Source organism: Danio rerio, chromosome 3 (genome assembly GCF_049306965.1).
Source record: "Danio rerio strain Tuebingen ecotype United States chromosome 3, GRCz12tu, whole genome shotgun sequence".
NCBI lineage: Eukaryota > Metazoa > Chordata > Actinopteri > Cypriniformes > Danionidae > Danio > Danio rerio.
This window is the reverse complement of record NC_133178.1, coordinates 25,495,636-25,513,593: the sequence shown is the minus strand read 5'-3', so window position 1 is coordinate 25,513,593 and position 17,958 is coordinate 25,495,636. Positions and strand designations below refer to the sequence as shown.

Here is a 17,958-nt window from a genome sequence, read left to right as displayed (position 1 = left end):
TTATCTTTAATATAATACATTTTATGTAAATGTAATGACTTGCTCGTAAATTAGCGAGTACAGCTGTTCAAATCGCAATTTATATTGCAGAAAAATAAAATGAACACTGTAAAACCCAACAGTCAACTTTATCAAATGAAATGAGTGTAGTTAACTCAAAATTGACAAAGTTATTCTACTTATTTGAAAAAAGTTTTGAACTCCGTGTTGAAGGTAATGAGTTAATTAAATACCTCATTACTTCAACTTACCTCATTACTTTAAAAAGGTCACAGTACTCATATAGACTAGTTTTTTTTTTTTTTTTTTTTTTACCTAAACGGTTTGAGTTGCCTTATCTTATTGGGTTTTACAGTACTCAGTTGGTTTGAGTTCTCTTCATTTACTAGTTTTAATGTGCTCAAATTGCTTCATTTACTGAAATGGATTAAGTTCACCGAATTTATTAGGATTGGTTTGTTGCAATCAGTTTCCTCAAATGATTTGAGTTAACTTATTGGGTTTTACAGTAGAGCAGTTTCAATTTTTCAACATTGTGCAGCTTTAATAGATCATTTAAAATATATCAATATAAAATATAATAATACTAGTATAATGTACTTGATTCTGCTGCTGATTTTAAATCCATATAATGTATATTTATTATCTTATGAGTCATAAATAATAAGAACTGATAAATAAGCCTCGCAATAATTATTACAATACAAATATGGTCACACCATTCTTGCTATTTATAAATTATTTAACTATGATTTTGTCTCATTCCTAATTTATATTTTTAATGATTAATAGTCATAGTTAGTTTTAGTACAATTATTGATGTAGAATAAGATCATGCAGACTTTACGTACTATTAAACAACCAATATCTTAATTACAGGTATATAATAAGCCACTATATAATAATGAGAATCAGTCCTTAAATGAAAGTATTAACAAAAGTATTTCTATAAAAATATAACATTTTATGTAATATTTATTTATATAAAATGCAAAAGTGCAAGAGCTCATAAATCTTAAATAAGCAAAAGTTCCATTAAGTGAAAGAGGCTGAGAAAGGAGTCCTCTCACTGTTATACATCCATAAAAGCATTTAGCCCCGCTTCCCCCAGAGAGAAAGAAAAGTTTGCTAATCAGGAAGGCATTGGATTGTTAGACAGCAGAATTACACATTATGAAGACAAACAACAAGCTCATTAGCGTTAACACACACTGTGGTAAGAGCCCGAGGAGCAATTCTCAAAACCCTTGAGGAAGTTTCCGTGGGCTGCAGTAATGCGCTGGGCAATTTAATGTAATGCTTTATCGTAATTGGGCATCTTACTGCATATTCCTTCTTATAGAGTCTCTCCTCAGAGCTTTGATCATGACCTACATTTATCTTTACTAACGCACATTGCATAGCTAGGTATATCTGATGATGTGACTACCAAAGTACAGCACTAAACTGCAATCTTCAAAAATGGAAACTTCCTCAGACTTTTGCAGACACATTTAACACTTTCCAGTCCATTATGGCTGATTTACCTGTACGAGAAATTTCTCACTGAAAGTGTAGGCTGCTGGAAAGGTTATTCGGGTGCGGATGTGCCACAGTGGAAAACTCGTTTTTCTAGGCTGTGACGCCAACACAATAGTCTGACTCATCATGTATTTGGGTGAACTCATAACTCTGTCTTACTGTCTATGTAGGCAGCTGCCTTTCAAGGGAGCATCCCAACTGAAATGGAACCTCTTATGTGACAGATTTGGAACGCTTTTCATAGGCCGTTTAAAATGCCTTTCATGTCCTCCTCGAGCTTGATGATAAAAGTCTCCATGAAATCCAAACAGACGGATCTTTTTTTGATGGAAGGTTGCAATGCTTGTTATATGCATGATTTATCCATGTTCATCTTTTTTTAATTCATGGTCTTTCATTATCTTAAAATAGCTTCCCTTTCCTCTCTTGCGAAAGCATCTATTCTTTTCTCTTATGTGTGCAGCAGCATGAGGGCGGCATCAACCTGTCACACATGCAAAAGCATGAACTAACAATCCAGTTAATAAAAAATACAAAATCAGTTCCTGCCACATGTATTTTTTGATGTTAAAGAAGCTACATTTACCATAAAATCAGCCCACATTACTTCATTTTTAAGGCCCTATCATATTCGATTTAGGATTGTGGTTTTAGTTTTCAGAACCAGTCATGGTTTAGTATCTTCTTACCATTCGTAATGAATTTTCCCTGCTCCGTCTCATACCTAGCTCTGACAATTAGCTTGCAGTACACAAATTGTGGTTAACTACTGTAGGTGGTAGGACTTTCTGCATTTCTGCTGCCAACCTCTGGAATGAACCGCCACAAGGTCTCAGGTTCATTTACTCACTTCAGACCTCCCAAAACACTTTTATTTATAGCATGTTAGAGCTGTGAACCTACACTAGTCTCACGGTTCGGTTCGGTCACGATTATCATGCCATCGATTCGGTTCAATTCGATATTTCGGTGAATCACGGTGCATTGACGGTGCTTTCCATACACAGTTTTATATTTTCTTCACAGCAGCATTTCTTGTATTAAAATGTATGAATATATTTATATTTATATACTATTTGTAATACAATTTTTTCATTTAATACAAACAGTCAGATATATAAACTGTAACTTTAAACAAAACGAGCATTTAGCAAATAATATAAACAAATATAAACATCCAGCTCAATTTCTGATCATTGTCTATTTCTCTTACACCCCTTTGATTGGTCACACCCTCAAAAAAAACGGTTGCGATTGGCTTTTGCGCGCTGCGTTCTTCACAGATGAGTGATACTGATAAGCGGCAGCGGCGATCTCACAGCTGATGTATGATAGACATGGTGGAGAAAACTCTGCAGACACGCGCTCGTTTCTGTATGCAAAAGTAACGCTGTAAAACAGCCGAGAAAAGAAGAAACGCCACGTCAGCAGGTCAAATGGGCCACTGTGTGTGTGTGAGAAAGAGAGAGAGCGAGAGAGAGAGAGAGAAATGGAGTAGGCTACTTTCATTCTCTCGATCTCAGTGAAATAGGGGCTATTGTTGTATATGTCAGTGAAAGACTGATCCAGCAAACACGCACAGTGAAATTGTGCACAGTTTATGAGTTTTAAGTAGTTAAAGCGCTGTAAATACTCGCGATCGCCTCCCTCGCGACAGAGCGCATATGAGGTAAATGACGTCAGTAATAACCGGTTATGATTATTACTGAACCGATACCGAATTGTCCGCGTCTGCATCGCAGTGCACCGAAGAAACAATTAATTTTGACAACCCTATTTGATTGCTTGTTTTTTAAGGGGTATTTCACACAGAATGTGTATTTGCATTTAAAAACATGAAAACTGAATCAGTTTAAAATAAAAATCACAGACTTGTGTGAGAGTATCCACCATAGACTGTAAAGGATATGGATGTAGTATCCGTGACATCATCCATAGCTTTCTGAAGAATGCAAAAGAAGCTACTAGTAGGCATGGCCAACCATCACCATTTTGTTCGTGCATCATTGCACCGACCAGGGGATGCAAACAAGGGCAAAAAAGTGGAGTGTGAGCGGAGCTACAGACGCCTGCTTGCGTTTTGCTTAGACTGGCTTTTCTTTGGAAGTAATACTTTATCACCTGCGACTCGTTTGTGTTCTGACCACTTGTGCTTGGTTGTACACTATATCAACAAAGTGTTTAGTCTTTTAAAAACAATGTTGTAATACATTGAGCCACTAAGCATTGTTCTTATGACCTTTTCTACAGGAGGAAAACGCAAATTACTTTCAACACTTTAAATATAGTCTGTGTTAGTAAATACAGGGCTATTTATGAAATCCAGGCATAACACTGTATGACAACACTTCAGATGACTGTTCTAGAGCCTATAGCTAATCAAACTGTCAGATTCTGGAGTGCATCCAAGTTCTGAAGAAAAACTAGCAGGACTAGCTGAATGTTGCTGAATTGAAGTTTCAGTTACTTCCGTATTTGCTTCACGAGTAAGAGTGGGATACAGAGCCCTCATAGGTAAACAGAAGTTTACTGTTTGCATTCCTGTAAACAGAAGATTGCAATGCTGGCCCCTCCTACAAGTTCTTCTACTCAGTCCAGTGCTTTGAATCATACATTGATGACTAACGCTATGTGTAAAAGCTTCAGTAGCATTTAAAAAAAATGTACATTTATGTGTTCGGCACTTCAAAAGATGTGAGGCACAAGCATAATGGCAACACCTATCTGTTAACCATGTGTTTACATTAAAAAACAATTGAAAAGTAGCACATTGGAATTAAAAAAAAATGTTCTGTAAGCATGAGCTCATCCAAATAGTGGATATTACTAAATCTCTGTCCACTAATTTGTTGTTGTTGTATGCTGTATGCATACTCTTGGTTTCTTGTTTATGTTTAAATTATGTAAAGTGTTTTTAATGTTTTACAGCAGTGTTTCTCAACCACATTCCCGGAGGACCACCAGCTTTGCACTTTTTCCATGTGTCTTTAACCAAACACACCTGATTAAGATCATCAGCTTATTATAGACTGAAAGAGCGGTAATAGGTGTGACAGACATGGGTGACATCCAAAATATGCAATGTTGGTGGTCTTCCAGCAACGTGGTTGAGAAACACTGTTTTATAGCCACTACAAAACATTATTGTTTCATTTATACAGTACATCACAATAGGAAAGCTTTTACTTCTATCTTTTAATTGAGATTCTCATATTCTTCTGCCGTTTTCAGTGCTTTCTCGTCTCCTCTGCTCTTTTTTTGCAACCACACTTTTGTGAAAAGCTTTGTTCAGTTTTGACACCTTGTTGTTTAGTGCAAAAACAATGTGAAATGTGTTGCCTTGTAAGCCTGGTTAGAAAAATTAAGTATGCACGTGTTTTTGCTGAAGATAATGTATGTCATGTTAGTTAGTTAATTTTATTTTTCCTTGTAGGGAAATCTCATTTGCAGCATACAATCACAGAGATTTCTGACATTTGACATTTAGAATATATATAAATAAATTATTTAGAAATATGGGACCCCTATTCTAAATAAATATGCAGTTTATTGGCCATTAACTGTCACTGAGGGAGGAGGAATTAAAAAACTTAAGGTATACATTTTTTTTTCCCTATTTCTTACACATCTAGGAACACCATATCGATCTGATGGTAACAATTGGAAGGTGTTTAGTAAAAGATGTCTCTCTTCATTGACAATCATGATAGCCTAATTTAGTACTCTTTCTTTGTATATACTATCAATGCTCTACATTTTTATTTCCAACAACTTACTGGCTGTTGTTACCCCCTTTCCCAATGACCTCTTCTGGGCCTCGGAAGCATTTTCATACCAACAGATTACACAAAATGTTTCAATGCACTATAAAACATAATCAACATTGTGTTGTCAACATTAAATGACAAGAGTTTCTTTTAGAAGTACGTTTTCGTTTGAAGCTTTTTTCTTATAGAGTCAGTCCGTACATCCCACTTGAGTTTATTGTCCAACATCACACCCAAATATTTATAAATTGTTACTAACTGAATTTGCTCCCCATTAATTAATATGGGATGAGTTTAGCTTTGTGTTTTTTCTCTAAAATGTGCTTTTGTAACTCTAAAAACTGAAATTTAATTTGGTTATTAGAAAGGTGCCTGTAAGTGGAGCTTGCAGTGTTTTGAAGCTGAGCTCATGCATCAAGCTTTATTGACACAGTGTTTACAGACTGTTTATTTTGCGATTTTTGTCCTGACTTGCCTCTGTTTGTTTTCAGGGACACTTCGGGACAAGGCAGGTTTTGCACCATTTTCAGGTCGTACTCCAGGGGAGCGCAGGTAAAAGCACATTAATGTTTATGTGTCACTGTTTGCTCTTGCTCAGCAGACTTGTGTTGTGCTAAGTGCTCTGCCAAAGGCAAAAAATAGACATCCGCGAGCTATAAACAAGTTTACATGGTCCACAAGAATGTAAAAATGTAGTTACATACAGAGGTGTTTAAAATCAAACTCTTATTTAAAGAAAAACTAGTGGAATTTTATTTAAGGATATTTTTATTTTGCTAAAAAAAAATAATTTGTGTTCTCACAAAATTTTGTGAACATATTAATATTTAGTTTATATTTAAATAACTTGTGTTTGTAGTTTAACAGAGTTAACAGAACACATCCAGTGTCAACCAGAGCAAAGTCTAATGTTTGCACAGCTTACAATAACTTGCATTAAATGTGCAAACCTCTCAGTAATAAAATAAATGTTTAAACAGACACTTAATCCAAAGGCATGCAAATGCAACTTAGACGAATAAAACTAAACCAATTAGAAAGAATTAGGACTTTAATATTAATGATTTACTATCTTGGGCAAATGAAGAAAAGTTTGAACATGTTTTGTGTCTATATAGAAAATATGTTTGTGTATATAATCATGAGCTTGACTCGTACGTTGGCTGTAAAATGGCCATCTACAGGTTCTTCAGGTCAGATTTTCTCCCACCGAATGAGTGCTTATTAATTCTATTAATGATTATTATTTTTGCTTATTAATTTTTCTTTTATTGTGATTTTGTTTATTTTATTTGATTTAACAAATGTTTTTGACCAAAAATTTTAGTCTTTCGTTTTCATTTGCTTGGTGTGTGTTGAAATGTTTTTCCAGCGTGCAGTTCTTGTCCTGTAAGTCTGTTAAAGTCCCTCCTCGCTGCATGAACAGGATACCGGCTAACAATGCATGTTTGTTTGTCCTCTGCAGGGGATCTTGTTGGTGTATGACATCACCAACCGCTGGTCATTTGATGGGATAGACCGCTGGATCAGGGAGATTGATGAGGTAAATTTTAAACTGAATCTAAAAAGTGATATCACAAATATACTTGTGCAGTAATAATCAAGGACTATCAGCCTCAGAGTTGCCTTTTTATATGTTCTGTACGCTTTTTGTCTGTTTACACAAAAAGTGACTTTTATTCAAATTTTTATTAGTTTAAAGTAGACATGGGACGGTAACTGGCTTCAAAGTTTTCGCGAAGGTTTTAAAACCTTTTTTTTTTCAAAGACTATTTTGTTTAGTTATTTTTAGGGCAACAGTATCTCCAGCAAAAAAGGGACCCTCGACATCAATAGCTACTCTTCCAAAATATTTAAAATGTTTTTTAAACCAAAATAAATTGTGTTCAAAGGAGGAAAAAGTTGTTTTACCCTTAAAAAGAACATATTTTACAGCAGTAATCACAAAACCGTGATTTTTATTTTGGTTATCATACCAATGATATCATCATATCTTATACCAGCCCATGCTTGCCTGGTTTAAAGTGATACATTTTTGGGCTGCACAATATATTGCTTCAATGTATTGTGAAATCGCAATTTGCACATCCACAGTAGTCACATCGCAAAGAAATGCCATGTTTAGCCTGAATTTGCAGACATAATTTGCAGACATTTTTCGCTATTTCTGTGAAGAATTTTGTAAAAAATCTGCGAATTTATGCGGAAAGATTTTAGTTGGTATCATAGCTAAAAACTAGCGCTGTCAAAATTAACACGTTAACGCATGCAATTAATTTTAAATAATTAACGCGTTAAAAAAAATTAACGCAATTAACGCAGTCGCAGGTTTTTTTGTTTTTTTTTACTTCCTATTGTGGTGGACGTGTGTTTAACATGCAATAAATGTGGATAAGACCAAGGAAGCAGTTTTTGAAGGCAAGTTCCAGTATAAAACAATTAGTTGCATCACAGGTTATCCAGTTTCCTCCCCATTTCGTGACTTGGTGTTCCTTTAAGGTAAGGTTCCTTTTAAGGCTACACGGTAGAATTTTAATAAGAGTATTATCTTAATCATATTAAAATCAGAGTATTGGTGTCTTCTGTAAATGTATTCATCTGGTGAAGTCGCGAGCTGTCAAAGACAGGGCATTACTCTGCCTTTCAGCATAAGCCCTCCAAGTTTAGCGTGTTTCCTCATTAAACGCAATGAAAGCGTATGCTTCGCGTTGTTGTGTCAGAATCCTTGTGAAATACAGTAATACTTTAGGGCGCTTAGTTTAAGCAAATTTGATGAACGTGGTCATGCGTGTTGAATCTGAGGGGAGTCGCTCCAGTATGGAAAGCCGCTGGGGCCAAAACGTCTGCAGCGCGTTGTGTGTGTGTGTGTCTGTCTGTGTATGTGTGTCTGTGTCAGGCCCGTTGACTGGTGTCAGGGTTATAATAATATTATTAATCAGAAACAATAGCTTTTTTACTTTTTATTTAAAGTACTTTTTATTTAATATTTACAATGCAAATCCAATTAAATCCACTTATTTGGTAAACAAAGTAATTCTGTCAAAAAATATTTCTACTAAAAGACAGAACATATTACTTTACAAACTGTATTGTAAAAAAAAATCAAATGAACATTTTAATGTTGTTATTACTAATATTATTATTATTACTACTATATCACAATAATATTAGTGAAATTCATTTAAAAACTGAATAAATATAAAATTTCGCAAGTAAATACAGACTCAATGATAGACTAAAAATTCTCTGTGGGCCTAATTATAGTTGACCAGGTGCTACAGAATTGGATTTAATCGCTGTATTTATGTGATTTTATGCAACGACAAAAAAGATAAAGAAATAAATATGTTGTGCTTAGAGTTTTTGTCTTGTTTCTTGTCCAAATATCTACATTTCAAAGCGAAAACAAGCTTTTTGAACTTACCCCACTGGCAGATAATTTTGCTTGTTTTAAGTAAGAACTCTTAATTTTTCTTTATTCCATCTGAATTTTAAAACAAAATGTTTTTACTTGAACTCAGAATTTAGTTGATATTTGGACTAGAAATGAGACAAAGCAAAACAAAGTAAGAAAAGCATTTTTTTTGTATTGTAATCATTCAGTTTTTGTACCTGAATACTGTTAGACTCCCCTAAAAAGCATCAAATACTGCTATTCAAACCATCGTCTGAATCTGTATTTGTATCAAAATATTTATTGCAGAAGAATAAAATATTGCAATATCAGATTTTCCATTATCGAGCAGCCCTAATATATTGTCTGGGTTGGTGTTGTATAATACAGGACGAAAACATTGTAGTAAACATCAGTACATTAGCTGTTATTTTACAAACTTTTTTCTCTATATATTATTGCGTATACTATATCTTTTTTCAAACTATTAAAATTACAAAAAAGTCACTTTGCTAAACTATAGAGTTGAACTTTCAACATCAAAAGTCAACAGAGCAGAGATTGAGGTCTCGAAATGCAATTCACAACTGCAAACAAACAGAAAATACTTGTAAATCACAAAATACTGAAACTGTTAATTATCTGAAGAGTTACTTTCCAGCGAGGTGAACTCTTTACATACAGTGTCGCGCTGACTCTCCTCTTCCTTCCTCTTGTTCCTGTGCTTGATATCTAGAGAGGATGTCCTTCCTTACTACAGTCTCCTTCCACACATAGGCTACAGTTACAGTCTCTTCCTTCCTTCCTTGTTTGAGTAGTGTATATTCGTGTAAACGTGCGGATCTGTTATTTGTAGACTTTTTTTCTTCCACAAAAAAATACAGACTGCTCACAGACAATGGGGTAAGCATGTTGCATTAGTTTGCAAGCAGAGGTGTAAACCTGAGGACTCTTGACCTGCTTTTGTAAATATTGAAATACTTGAGCCTCTGCTTTGACTTTGCTGCAGTTACTCGAGTCAGACTTGAGCTGATGATTCACAGTGAGTCATTTCATTGCAGAACGAGCTTTGACCTTGCTGAGCTTTGGAAGGGTGCATGGTGCAGGGATTTGCACAGTAAGCATCACATTAGTATTTGGAGGAAATGTTTAAAGTCTTTGCCAGAAAGCTAATAAACATTTAGCCATTTAAAGGGATAGTTCACCCAAAGATAAACATTTTTCATTGATTTAATTCAAAGATGTAGATTTTTTTTTTTTTAACTGTCCTGAGCTTGTTCATGATAGACTGGCTCTGGATTGTGAGCTTACTGCATCATAATGAGTTGATGTTGTTTGTTTATGTGTTTATCATAATAGTAATTTGGCCTAAAAGCAAAATTTCAATTAATTAAACATTTTAACTTTTTTATGATAAATGATAGGTTATTTCATTTATTTATTCAATTTTTTTGTTCACTGTCCAGTTTTTATGCCATCTAAAGGCCTCTCTGGCATAGCTTCCAATCATCGTCAATGTAGTGCAGGCACGGCTCAAGAATAGGTCCATCGTCCTACTTGACCAAAGACCAGATGTGGCTGCAAAGTGGCTGTAGAAGTAGAAATCAGCCACAGCCTTTACAGAGCGGGGTCATGTGGCACGTTGGGAAAGTAATTTTAAAAATCGTCCTAGAAAATGTAATCAATTATAGGTTTTGAATGTCGATTTTGATTACATTTCTATTAATTACCCAGCGCTAAATGATACTTGTGCTCAACATAGACGATGCGGCCTGTATGAAAAAGTAAGATTGCAGTGAGGTTGATTTAATTTTCAGTTGCCCTGCATTTGATAGAAGTCATTATGTCAGAAAGTTTGTGTCCCAGACTGCAGTGGACTTGCCCAGGACCAGTTTCCTTACTATTATCAATACATGAGATAATATATTATTAATATTGGCTGATATGGTAAACAAGCAGTGCTGATATTTTGTAAATCTCTACATGGTCTTATTGTTTTTTTGTTTATTTATTTATTTATTTTTTGGTGGAGGTATGACATGAATGCAGATTCTAAAAATGGGTCTCTTCATACATACATGTTTTCATGTTTAATTGATAAATTATAAATAAAAACCAATGAATGAAATTTTATTTATATATTATATACTATATACACTATATAATATATAAATATATGTGTATATACGCACACACATTAATACATGTAAATTATTGCATTATATCCATTTATACATTAGATATTTAAATTATTTACAATATTATCACAATATCACAATATTACAATATTATTAATATGTATGTATGCATGTATGTATGTATGTATGTATGTATGTATGTATATATATGTGTGTGTGTGTATGTATATATATATATATATATATATATATATATATATATATATATATATATATATATATATATATATATATATATATATATATATATATATATATATATATATATATATATATAAAAAATCATACTGTATATCATGAAAGTAGGAAAAGAATGGTTATGGCTTGGCCGGCAAATTGTTTTTGAATAAGAACACATAATTTTTTGTTTTTGAATAAGATACACTTTTTTAAGTAAGTGTATATGCTGCTGAATTGGGCGAATGAGAGTTGTTACCCTTGTCTTAACACAAGGTGTTTATTGTGTTTGAACTGGATTTGAGAGTAACGCTGAACGTTGCTGGAGAATCTAGTGAGATAGTAGAGAGTGGCTTTTGGTTGACAAGAGTAAAAAAGGCTTAATAGTAGAGTCGTGTTAAAAGCCCTTACAAGGAGAGGAATTGAATGTGTTTTATGCAAATGTTTAACCACATCACATGTTCACAAATTTAGAATACTTTAAATGAAATACAAAGGAAAGGATTAGAATGCTTAAGAACTAGGGATGGGAAGATTAACCGATATGTATCGATACGCGGTCATGCGCGTGCACGATGCGAGTGCATCGGTAGAGCAGCAGAGGATGAATGAAATTTTGGAAGCAAATCGAGATGCATCGGTTTTTGCGAGATGCATCGGTTTTTCCAAGATACAGCTTATATTTTTAATATAGAATGTATTTTTTATTTATTAACAAGTGTTGTCAACCTGTTTTTGGCGCATAATTTAATCGACCTACTTAAAGTAAGCCTTAGCAACGGATTTGCGGATGTGTACACTTACACTACAACTGTATCAGGTGTGCGGATGAAGCTAGTGGAGTGCCCTCAGAAAGCGCGAGAAGCAAAACAAACATTTTATTCCCCACTGAGTTTTAAATCTAAAGTATGGCAACATTATGGATTTAAGGATGGACGACATGACAGGACAGATGCAATTTGCAAAAGTGTGCCGCGCATCTGTAAAATACACGGGCAGTACGACTAATCTGAAATCTCACTTGAAGCGGCGCCACTGTGTTGTTGTGAAAGCTCCATCTTCCAGTGGACCTCTATTCTGCCGCCCTATGCGCGGATATAACTGAGGACGCGCCGGAGTCGCGGACCTCTGTTCTGCCGCCCTATGCGCGGATATAACTGAGGACGCGCGTGTGTCGCGGACCTCTATTCTTCCGCCCTATGCGCGGATATAACTGAGGACGTGGGTGTCGCGGACCTCTATTCTGCCACCCTATGCGCGGATATAACTGAGGACAAGCGGGCGCTGATGGAGGTGTCGCGGACATAACTGAGGATGCGGGTGGTAAGGGGGGGTGTTGCGGACGCCGCCCTCTCTATACTTCCGCCCTAGGCGGCCGCCTAGGTCGCCTCTATGGACGTGCCGGCCCTGTTCATCTGCAAAGATATTCAGCCTAGTGTCACGGAGAACGAAGGTTTTGAACACCTCCTTCTGTTAATTTTTATTTAATTACAATAATAATAATATTAATAATAATAATGATAAAAATAATGGGCGTCACGGTGGCACAGTGGGTAGTTTGACCACCTCACAGCAAGAAGATTGCTGGTTTGTTATATTTTTATTAGCCTGTTGTTTACAGTGACAGTGATGTTTCAAAGCAGCATAACACTGCTAGTTCACGACCTTAAGTTTTGAATATTCAGTGGCAAAATATATCTTTGTAAAACTTGTTTTCATAGTTGAAAAGTTAAATCACAATTCTTGTTGTGCAATGCTAAACCTTTATGTTGAAAGAGTGCAAATATATATATTTTAATATATATTGCACTTATACATTCTGTTTATCTTGAAAATACTTAAATAATATGTGCTATATGTTCTAAAATGGCCCTCTACTGTAAACTGACACTCTGGCTCTGAGAGAAAAGCCAGTTTGTAAAAAAAGTCTTGGTTTTGCTTGGTTAATAAATAATCAATCAAACTCATTCAATGGCACAGCATCCTCTTTCACATAATCTCATAAACTTGATCTAATTAGTTAGTGCTGAAATATCGCATCGTATCGTGATATGGGTGTGAATCGTATCGTGTCGCATCGCAATATGTCACAAATGTATCGCTAATATATCGGATCGTATTCTTTGTATCGAGATGCGTATCGGATCGGCATTATAGCTTAGATGCCCAACCCTATTAAGAACAAAATGAAATGCACACGCATGTCATGTAAATTAGGCAAAATGCTTTCATGCAAAGTAAAAGCACACATTTGTATGAATAATGTATGAAATGTAAAAATCCAATGATTTATTTATTTATTTACTTATGTATTTATATATTTGTTTGTTTTTTAATTTTTGTAATTTTATTTTTATACATTTTTAAAAATGTATAGGACTAAACAGTCAGTGACAGCAGCAGTTATATATAAATAATAACAAGTAACATTACCCGTAAATAAAAAACTAATTATAAAAATACATACATCATTTTTAAATTTCTATTATACAGCTGGGAATACTATGTTTTTTGTCCACTGTGCTATTGTTGGAGGGTGTGGCCTTATCCAATGCATAGTTATAGACTTTCTTGCACTCAGTAAAAGTTTATGTAGTTTATTTCACTGGTTTTTATTATATACATCCTGGGGTATCCCTTTAAGCAAGCAAACCAGGGCAGTAGGAGGTAGATCTAACAGCATTATTTTCATTATCTCAATCTTTATCCCTTGCCAAAATGCCAGTAACGTCAGACATTCTCAAAATATGTGTGTGTGATTGCCTACATTCCTGCAACCCCTCTAGCATTCCTCTGACTGTGGACTGTTAACATATTTTGACACCATCAATGGCGCTCTAAAAAAACTCATTTTTGTTTTCCAGTCAAACTCTTTCCAGTTATGTCTAATTGTCTATTGATCGAGACTTTACTCCAAATTGAAAGAGTAAGATTTGAAACACTAGATTGATGTACTGTTCTCGTAATCAGATAACATAATACAGTATCACAATACAGTACCATTTATGTCAATTGATAGTTGATTAGCATTAGTAGAATAATTATTACCACATATAAAGGATTTTTTTTTTTACATTTAAAAAGTGTAAACTAAGAAGTTTGCTCATTCATATGTGCTCATATTTTTCACATTGAACACTAAGAGCTATAAGGAATGTTTTATAAAAACAATATAGAAATATAAAGTTATTATTAATCAAACGTATGCATAAACTAACAATTACAGGTCAAACAAAAATAAACCAGTATCGTCAAATAAAATGCAAAATGTAAACACTGCATTTCAAGATTGCAACTTTCTTGTGATGTTATTCATGATTGTGTCTACATTCATGTAATGGTGTGTATTATAGCGCTCATATAAATTATACAAATATTACACCAGAAAATGAAAAATAAAGCAAAATACGAAATGATAAACTTTTTTTTAGTTCATTTGATATATATATATATATATATATATATATATATATATATATATATATATATATATATATATATATATATATATATATATATATATATATATATTGTCATATTGCACAGTCCGTGTTTGATGTAAATGCACTGCTCAGTACAGCTTCTAAACATGAGCGAGTGCTCTTTTTCTCTGTGGACTAGAGAAAGGCACAGATATGACAGGCCTCATTGAATAAATAAATGAGACAGGCCAGCTGTGACACTGTTTGAGACTCACTCAGTCTGACAGCACCGTGTATCTTCCTCTCTGTGTTTTCTACCTTTCTGGTCTTCCCCATCCCCCGTTTGAAACACTTTCTTGTCTCTCTGTCTTTCCCCAGCATGCACCTGGAGTGCCCCGTATTCTAGTGGGTAACCGGCTACACCTGGCGTTCAAGCGACAGGTTCCCACAGAACAGGCACGGGCATACGCAGAAAAGAATGGCATGACATTTTTTGAAGTGAGTCCTCTCTGCAACTTCAACGTCATCGAGTCCTTTACAGAGCTCTCGCGCATCGTCCTGATGAGGCATGGGATGGAGAAGTTCTGGAGGCCCAACAGAGGTGAGGTTTCCTCTTGAACATGCTCATTATGACAAAAAAATTTAACATTATTTATGATGTAAAACACAGCAATGTCTGTTTACGAAAAAGTAACAAATATGCAGATTCTACCTGACATTTTTAAAGGGATAGTTCATCCAGATATAAAAATTTGGTCATTGTCTACTCACAACCTTTACTCTTCCAAACCAGTTTGCGTTTTTTTATGGTGTTGATATTAATTTAATATTAATTTGACACATTTTTACACCTTTACAAACCTCAAAATTCTTACCAAAATTAGAATATACAGGAAAAAAATGGAAAACCGATTAGATAAATTATTTATACATGTGTATATGGGATTGTCGAAGGCCTGTAAACTCATTATGAAACCAGGGGGGTGTTTCTGGGAGCAAGGGGTTGATGGATAGAAACAACCAAAAAGTATACGAGCAATTGAATGCAAATGTCAACCTTGCCATAAAAAAAAAAAAGTTTTCACTAAAATAGCAAAACCTTTTAGGTTTTGATGGAGTACTGTAAAAATACTCAAAAATGTGTTTTCAAACAATTATATTTGAAAGTCATAAAGTGTTTCGCATTTGTCACATCCATAATGAAGCTTTTTCTTCATAAATATAAAATTGTAAAATAAAATTAAATCAATAATTTTTGTTATATGGAGAGCCAACTTTTATAATTTTAGTTAGCATTGTTTTCGTTTGGGTTGGGCAGGTTAATTTACAGAATTGCTACAAAGTAGGGCTGTGCATTTAATCTCATCACAATCGTGATTTGAAACATTGCGATTAGCTAATTACAAGAGGCTGCAATATGAATATATATATTATTTACTTTCCCCCACCCAGAGCAAACGCATGACTGCTATCTGTGCACGACTGTCTTACTAGCCAATTGAGTGAGCACACTTGCGTTCGGCCAATCAGAATAGTGCAACAGAACATGCGTAATGTCCACAATACAAACAAACAAACTGGAAAGCGCAGACGAGTGGGATGATGGCATCTGATGTTTCAAAAGCATTAATAGACAAATCAATATCAAGGAAAAACAGCATGTCGGTAATATGGGAATATCTTGGTTTCAAAGTCAAAGACACTAAGCAAAAACTGGTCATTTGTAAGAGCTGTCGCAGAATTTCTGCCAGCAAGAGGAAATACAACAACCAGCACCTAAAAAAAGCACCACAAGTGGCCATATAAGAAGTGTGATTGAGCTGAAGCTTAACTAAAACAAAATCACAATATCTGTGAAAGAAATCGCAGTTAGATATTTTCCCCCTAATAGTAGAGCCCTACTACAAAGTATGGTGTAAAATGTGCACTTTTTGGTCGCATCTATAACGCATGTTTATTTTCCTCATTTAATATCTAAAAATGTTTACAGATTAATATTTTTCTGATCCCTCAACTCGGTGGTTAGTTGTTTTAAAATATATATACAGATGTTTCAATATACAGTTAACGTATACTTTCCATGTGAATTTATGTTTAGAGTTCTTACTGCAAATATCTCATCCATAATGCTGGAATTGCTCATACTCTTTCCAATAGTAAAAAGATTAATAATAATAAATATATACAAACAAAAATCTAAGAGGAAAGAAAATAAATCATTACAGGGTATTGCATAATATGATCAGTTTTTTTTTTTAGTTCCGTTCTGATTAACAGTATTAAAATGTGATGTATTGAAGAATGATGGAAGCCTGTAACCATTGACTTCCATAGTACAGTGCTCTGCAAATACGAGTTCGCCCCATTTTGAAAATGAATATTTTTATACATTTCTCAGTAAATTGGGGTTATTTATATTATTGCATTTAAACAGAATGGATTTATTAAATCAATATATTTATTAAAATAATATTAAAATAGTCACCAAACATATTTAGAAAAGGAAAGATTTTTGAAAATGTAATTTAATAATTACCCCTAACATATAAGATTGGGTGTACAAATTTTTAAACAATTATTGTTGGTTATTTTGTTAGATTAGCTCCAGATGTGGCTTCAGTACTGACTGAACTAATGTATCCGCAGAAATATAATATTGTAAAGCTTCATATAGAAAATATGAATTTAAATGAGATTTGTGAGTGGTGTACTCGTATATGTTGAGCACTGTAATTGTTTTTCTATTGAAGTCAATGGTTACGTGTTTCCAACATTCTTATGTACATCTTCTGTTAAAAAACAGCTTTGGAACAAGTCAAGTGTGAGTAAATGATGGCAATTTTTGTTTTTGGGTGATCTATCCATTTAAAACACAGTCCCATAAATACAGTGGAAATGTTTGGTTTCAACCTTCTGGGTGATGGAGAAATGCTGGCATGATCAGCGTAGCTTTCCATTAGCATAGAAAACCACACTGTTATGTAGTCCGGAGCAGCATAATTAGAGGCAGAAGGCTTTCAGCGAGGCACTTCTTTCTCTGTCTGTTTCCACTATTATGTGGGATTTTCCCATGAGACCTCGCAGTGCCTCAGATGAGCTGTTTAGCAGATGCAGCATCCTGCCGTTCTGAGGATGGGAAGTACTTTCAACAAGCTTTTCAAAATGGCAGCGATTTCTGCTCTACTTTGCTCTCCTTAGCTGTTTTCATGAAGAAGCAGAATATGTTATCCTACTTTATATTAACATTATCTTTATATCATATTATCTTTACCTTTCAACATTATATTTATATATGAATCAAATTTTGGCAGTCAAGATATCTGTTCTGTCAGTATTTATAATTTAACATGGGAGTTTTATTTCAAATTATTATTTTGAACATTAATAAACCCATAAAAATTATAAACAGAAAACAGTTATTTTAAATGTTTGTCGTAATAATAGCTAACAAGTACTGCTTTTTTTTTTTACTTTGCTTA

At 34.3% G+C, this 17,958-nt stretch overlaps 1 protein-coding gene and 1 long non-coding RNA gene across 2 annotated transcripts in view; one reads left to right on the top strand and one right to left on the bottom strand.

The window, feature by feature from the left end:
* Nucleotides 1–9,630, bottom strand: part of LOC141381204 (uncharacterized) — a 28,589-nt gene extending 18,959 nt beyond the window's left edge. Inside the window, exon 1 of the long non-coding RNA XR_012400999.1 lies at nucleotides 9,365–9,630. This is a non-coding gene — a long non-coding RNA (uncharacterized lncRNA). The remainder of the gene's footprint in view (nucleotides 1–9,364) is intronic.
* rab40c (RAB40c, member RAS oncogene family) overlaps nucleotides 1–17,958 on the top strand; it is a 35,434-nt gene that overhangs the window by 13,577 nt on the left and 3,899 nt on the right. Inside the window, exons 3-5 of the mRNA NM_001040348.1 lie at nucleotides 5,780–5,840; nucleotides 6,754–6,831; nucleotides 14,858–15,080. Of these exons, the coding sequence (NP_001035438.1) occupies nucleotides 5,780–5,840; nucleotides 6,754–6,831; nucleotides 14,858–15,080 (362 nt within the window). The remainder of the gene's footprint in view (nucleotides 1–5,779; nucleotides 5,841–6,753; nucleotides 6,832–14,857; nucleotides 15,081–17,958) is intronic.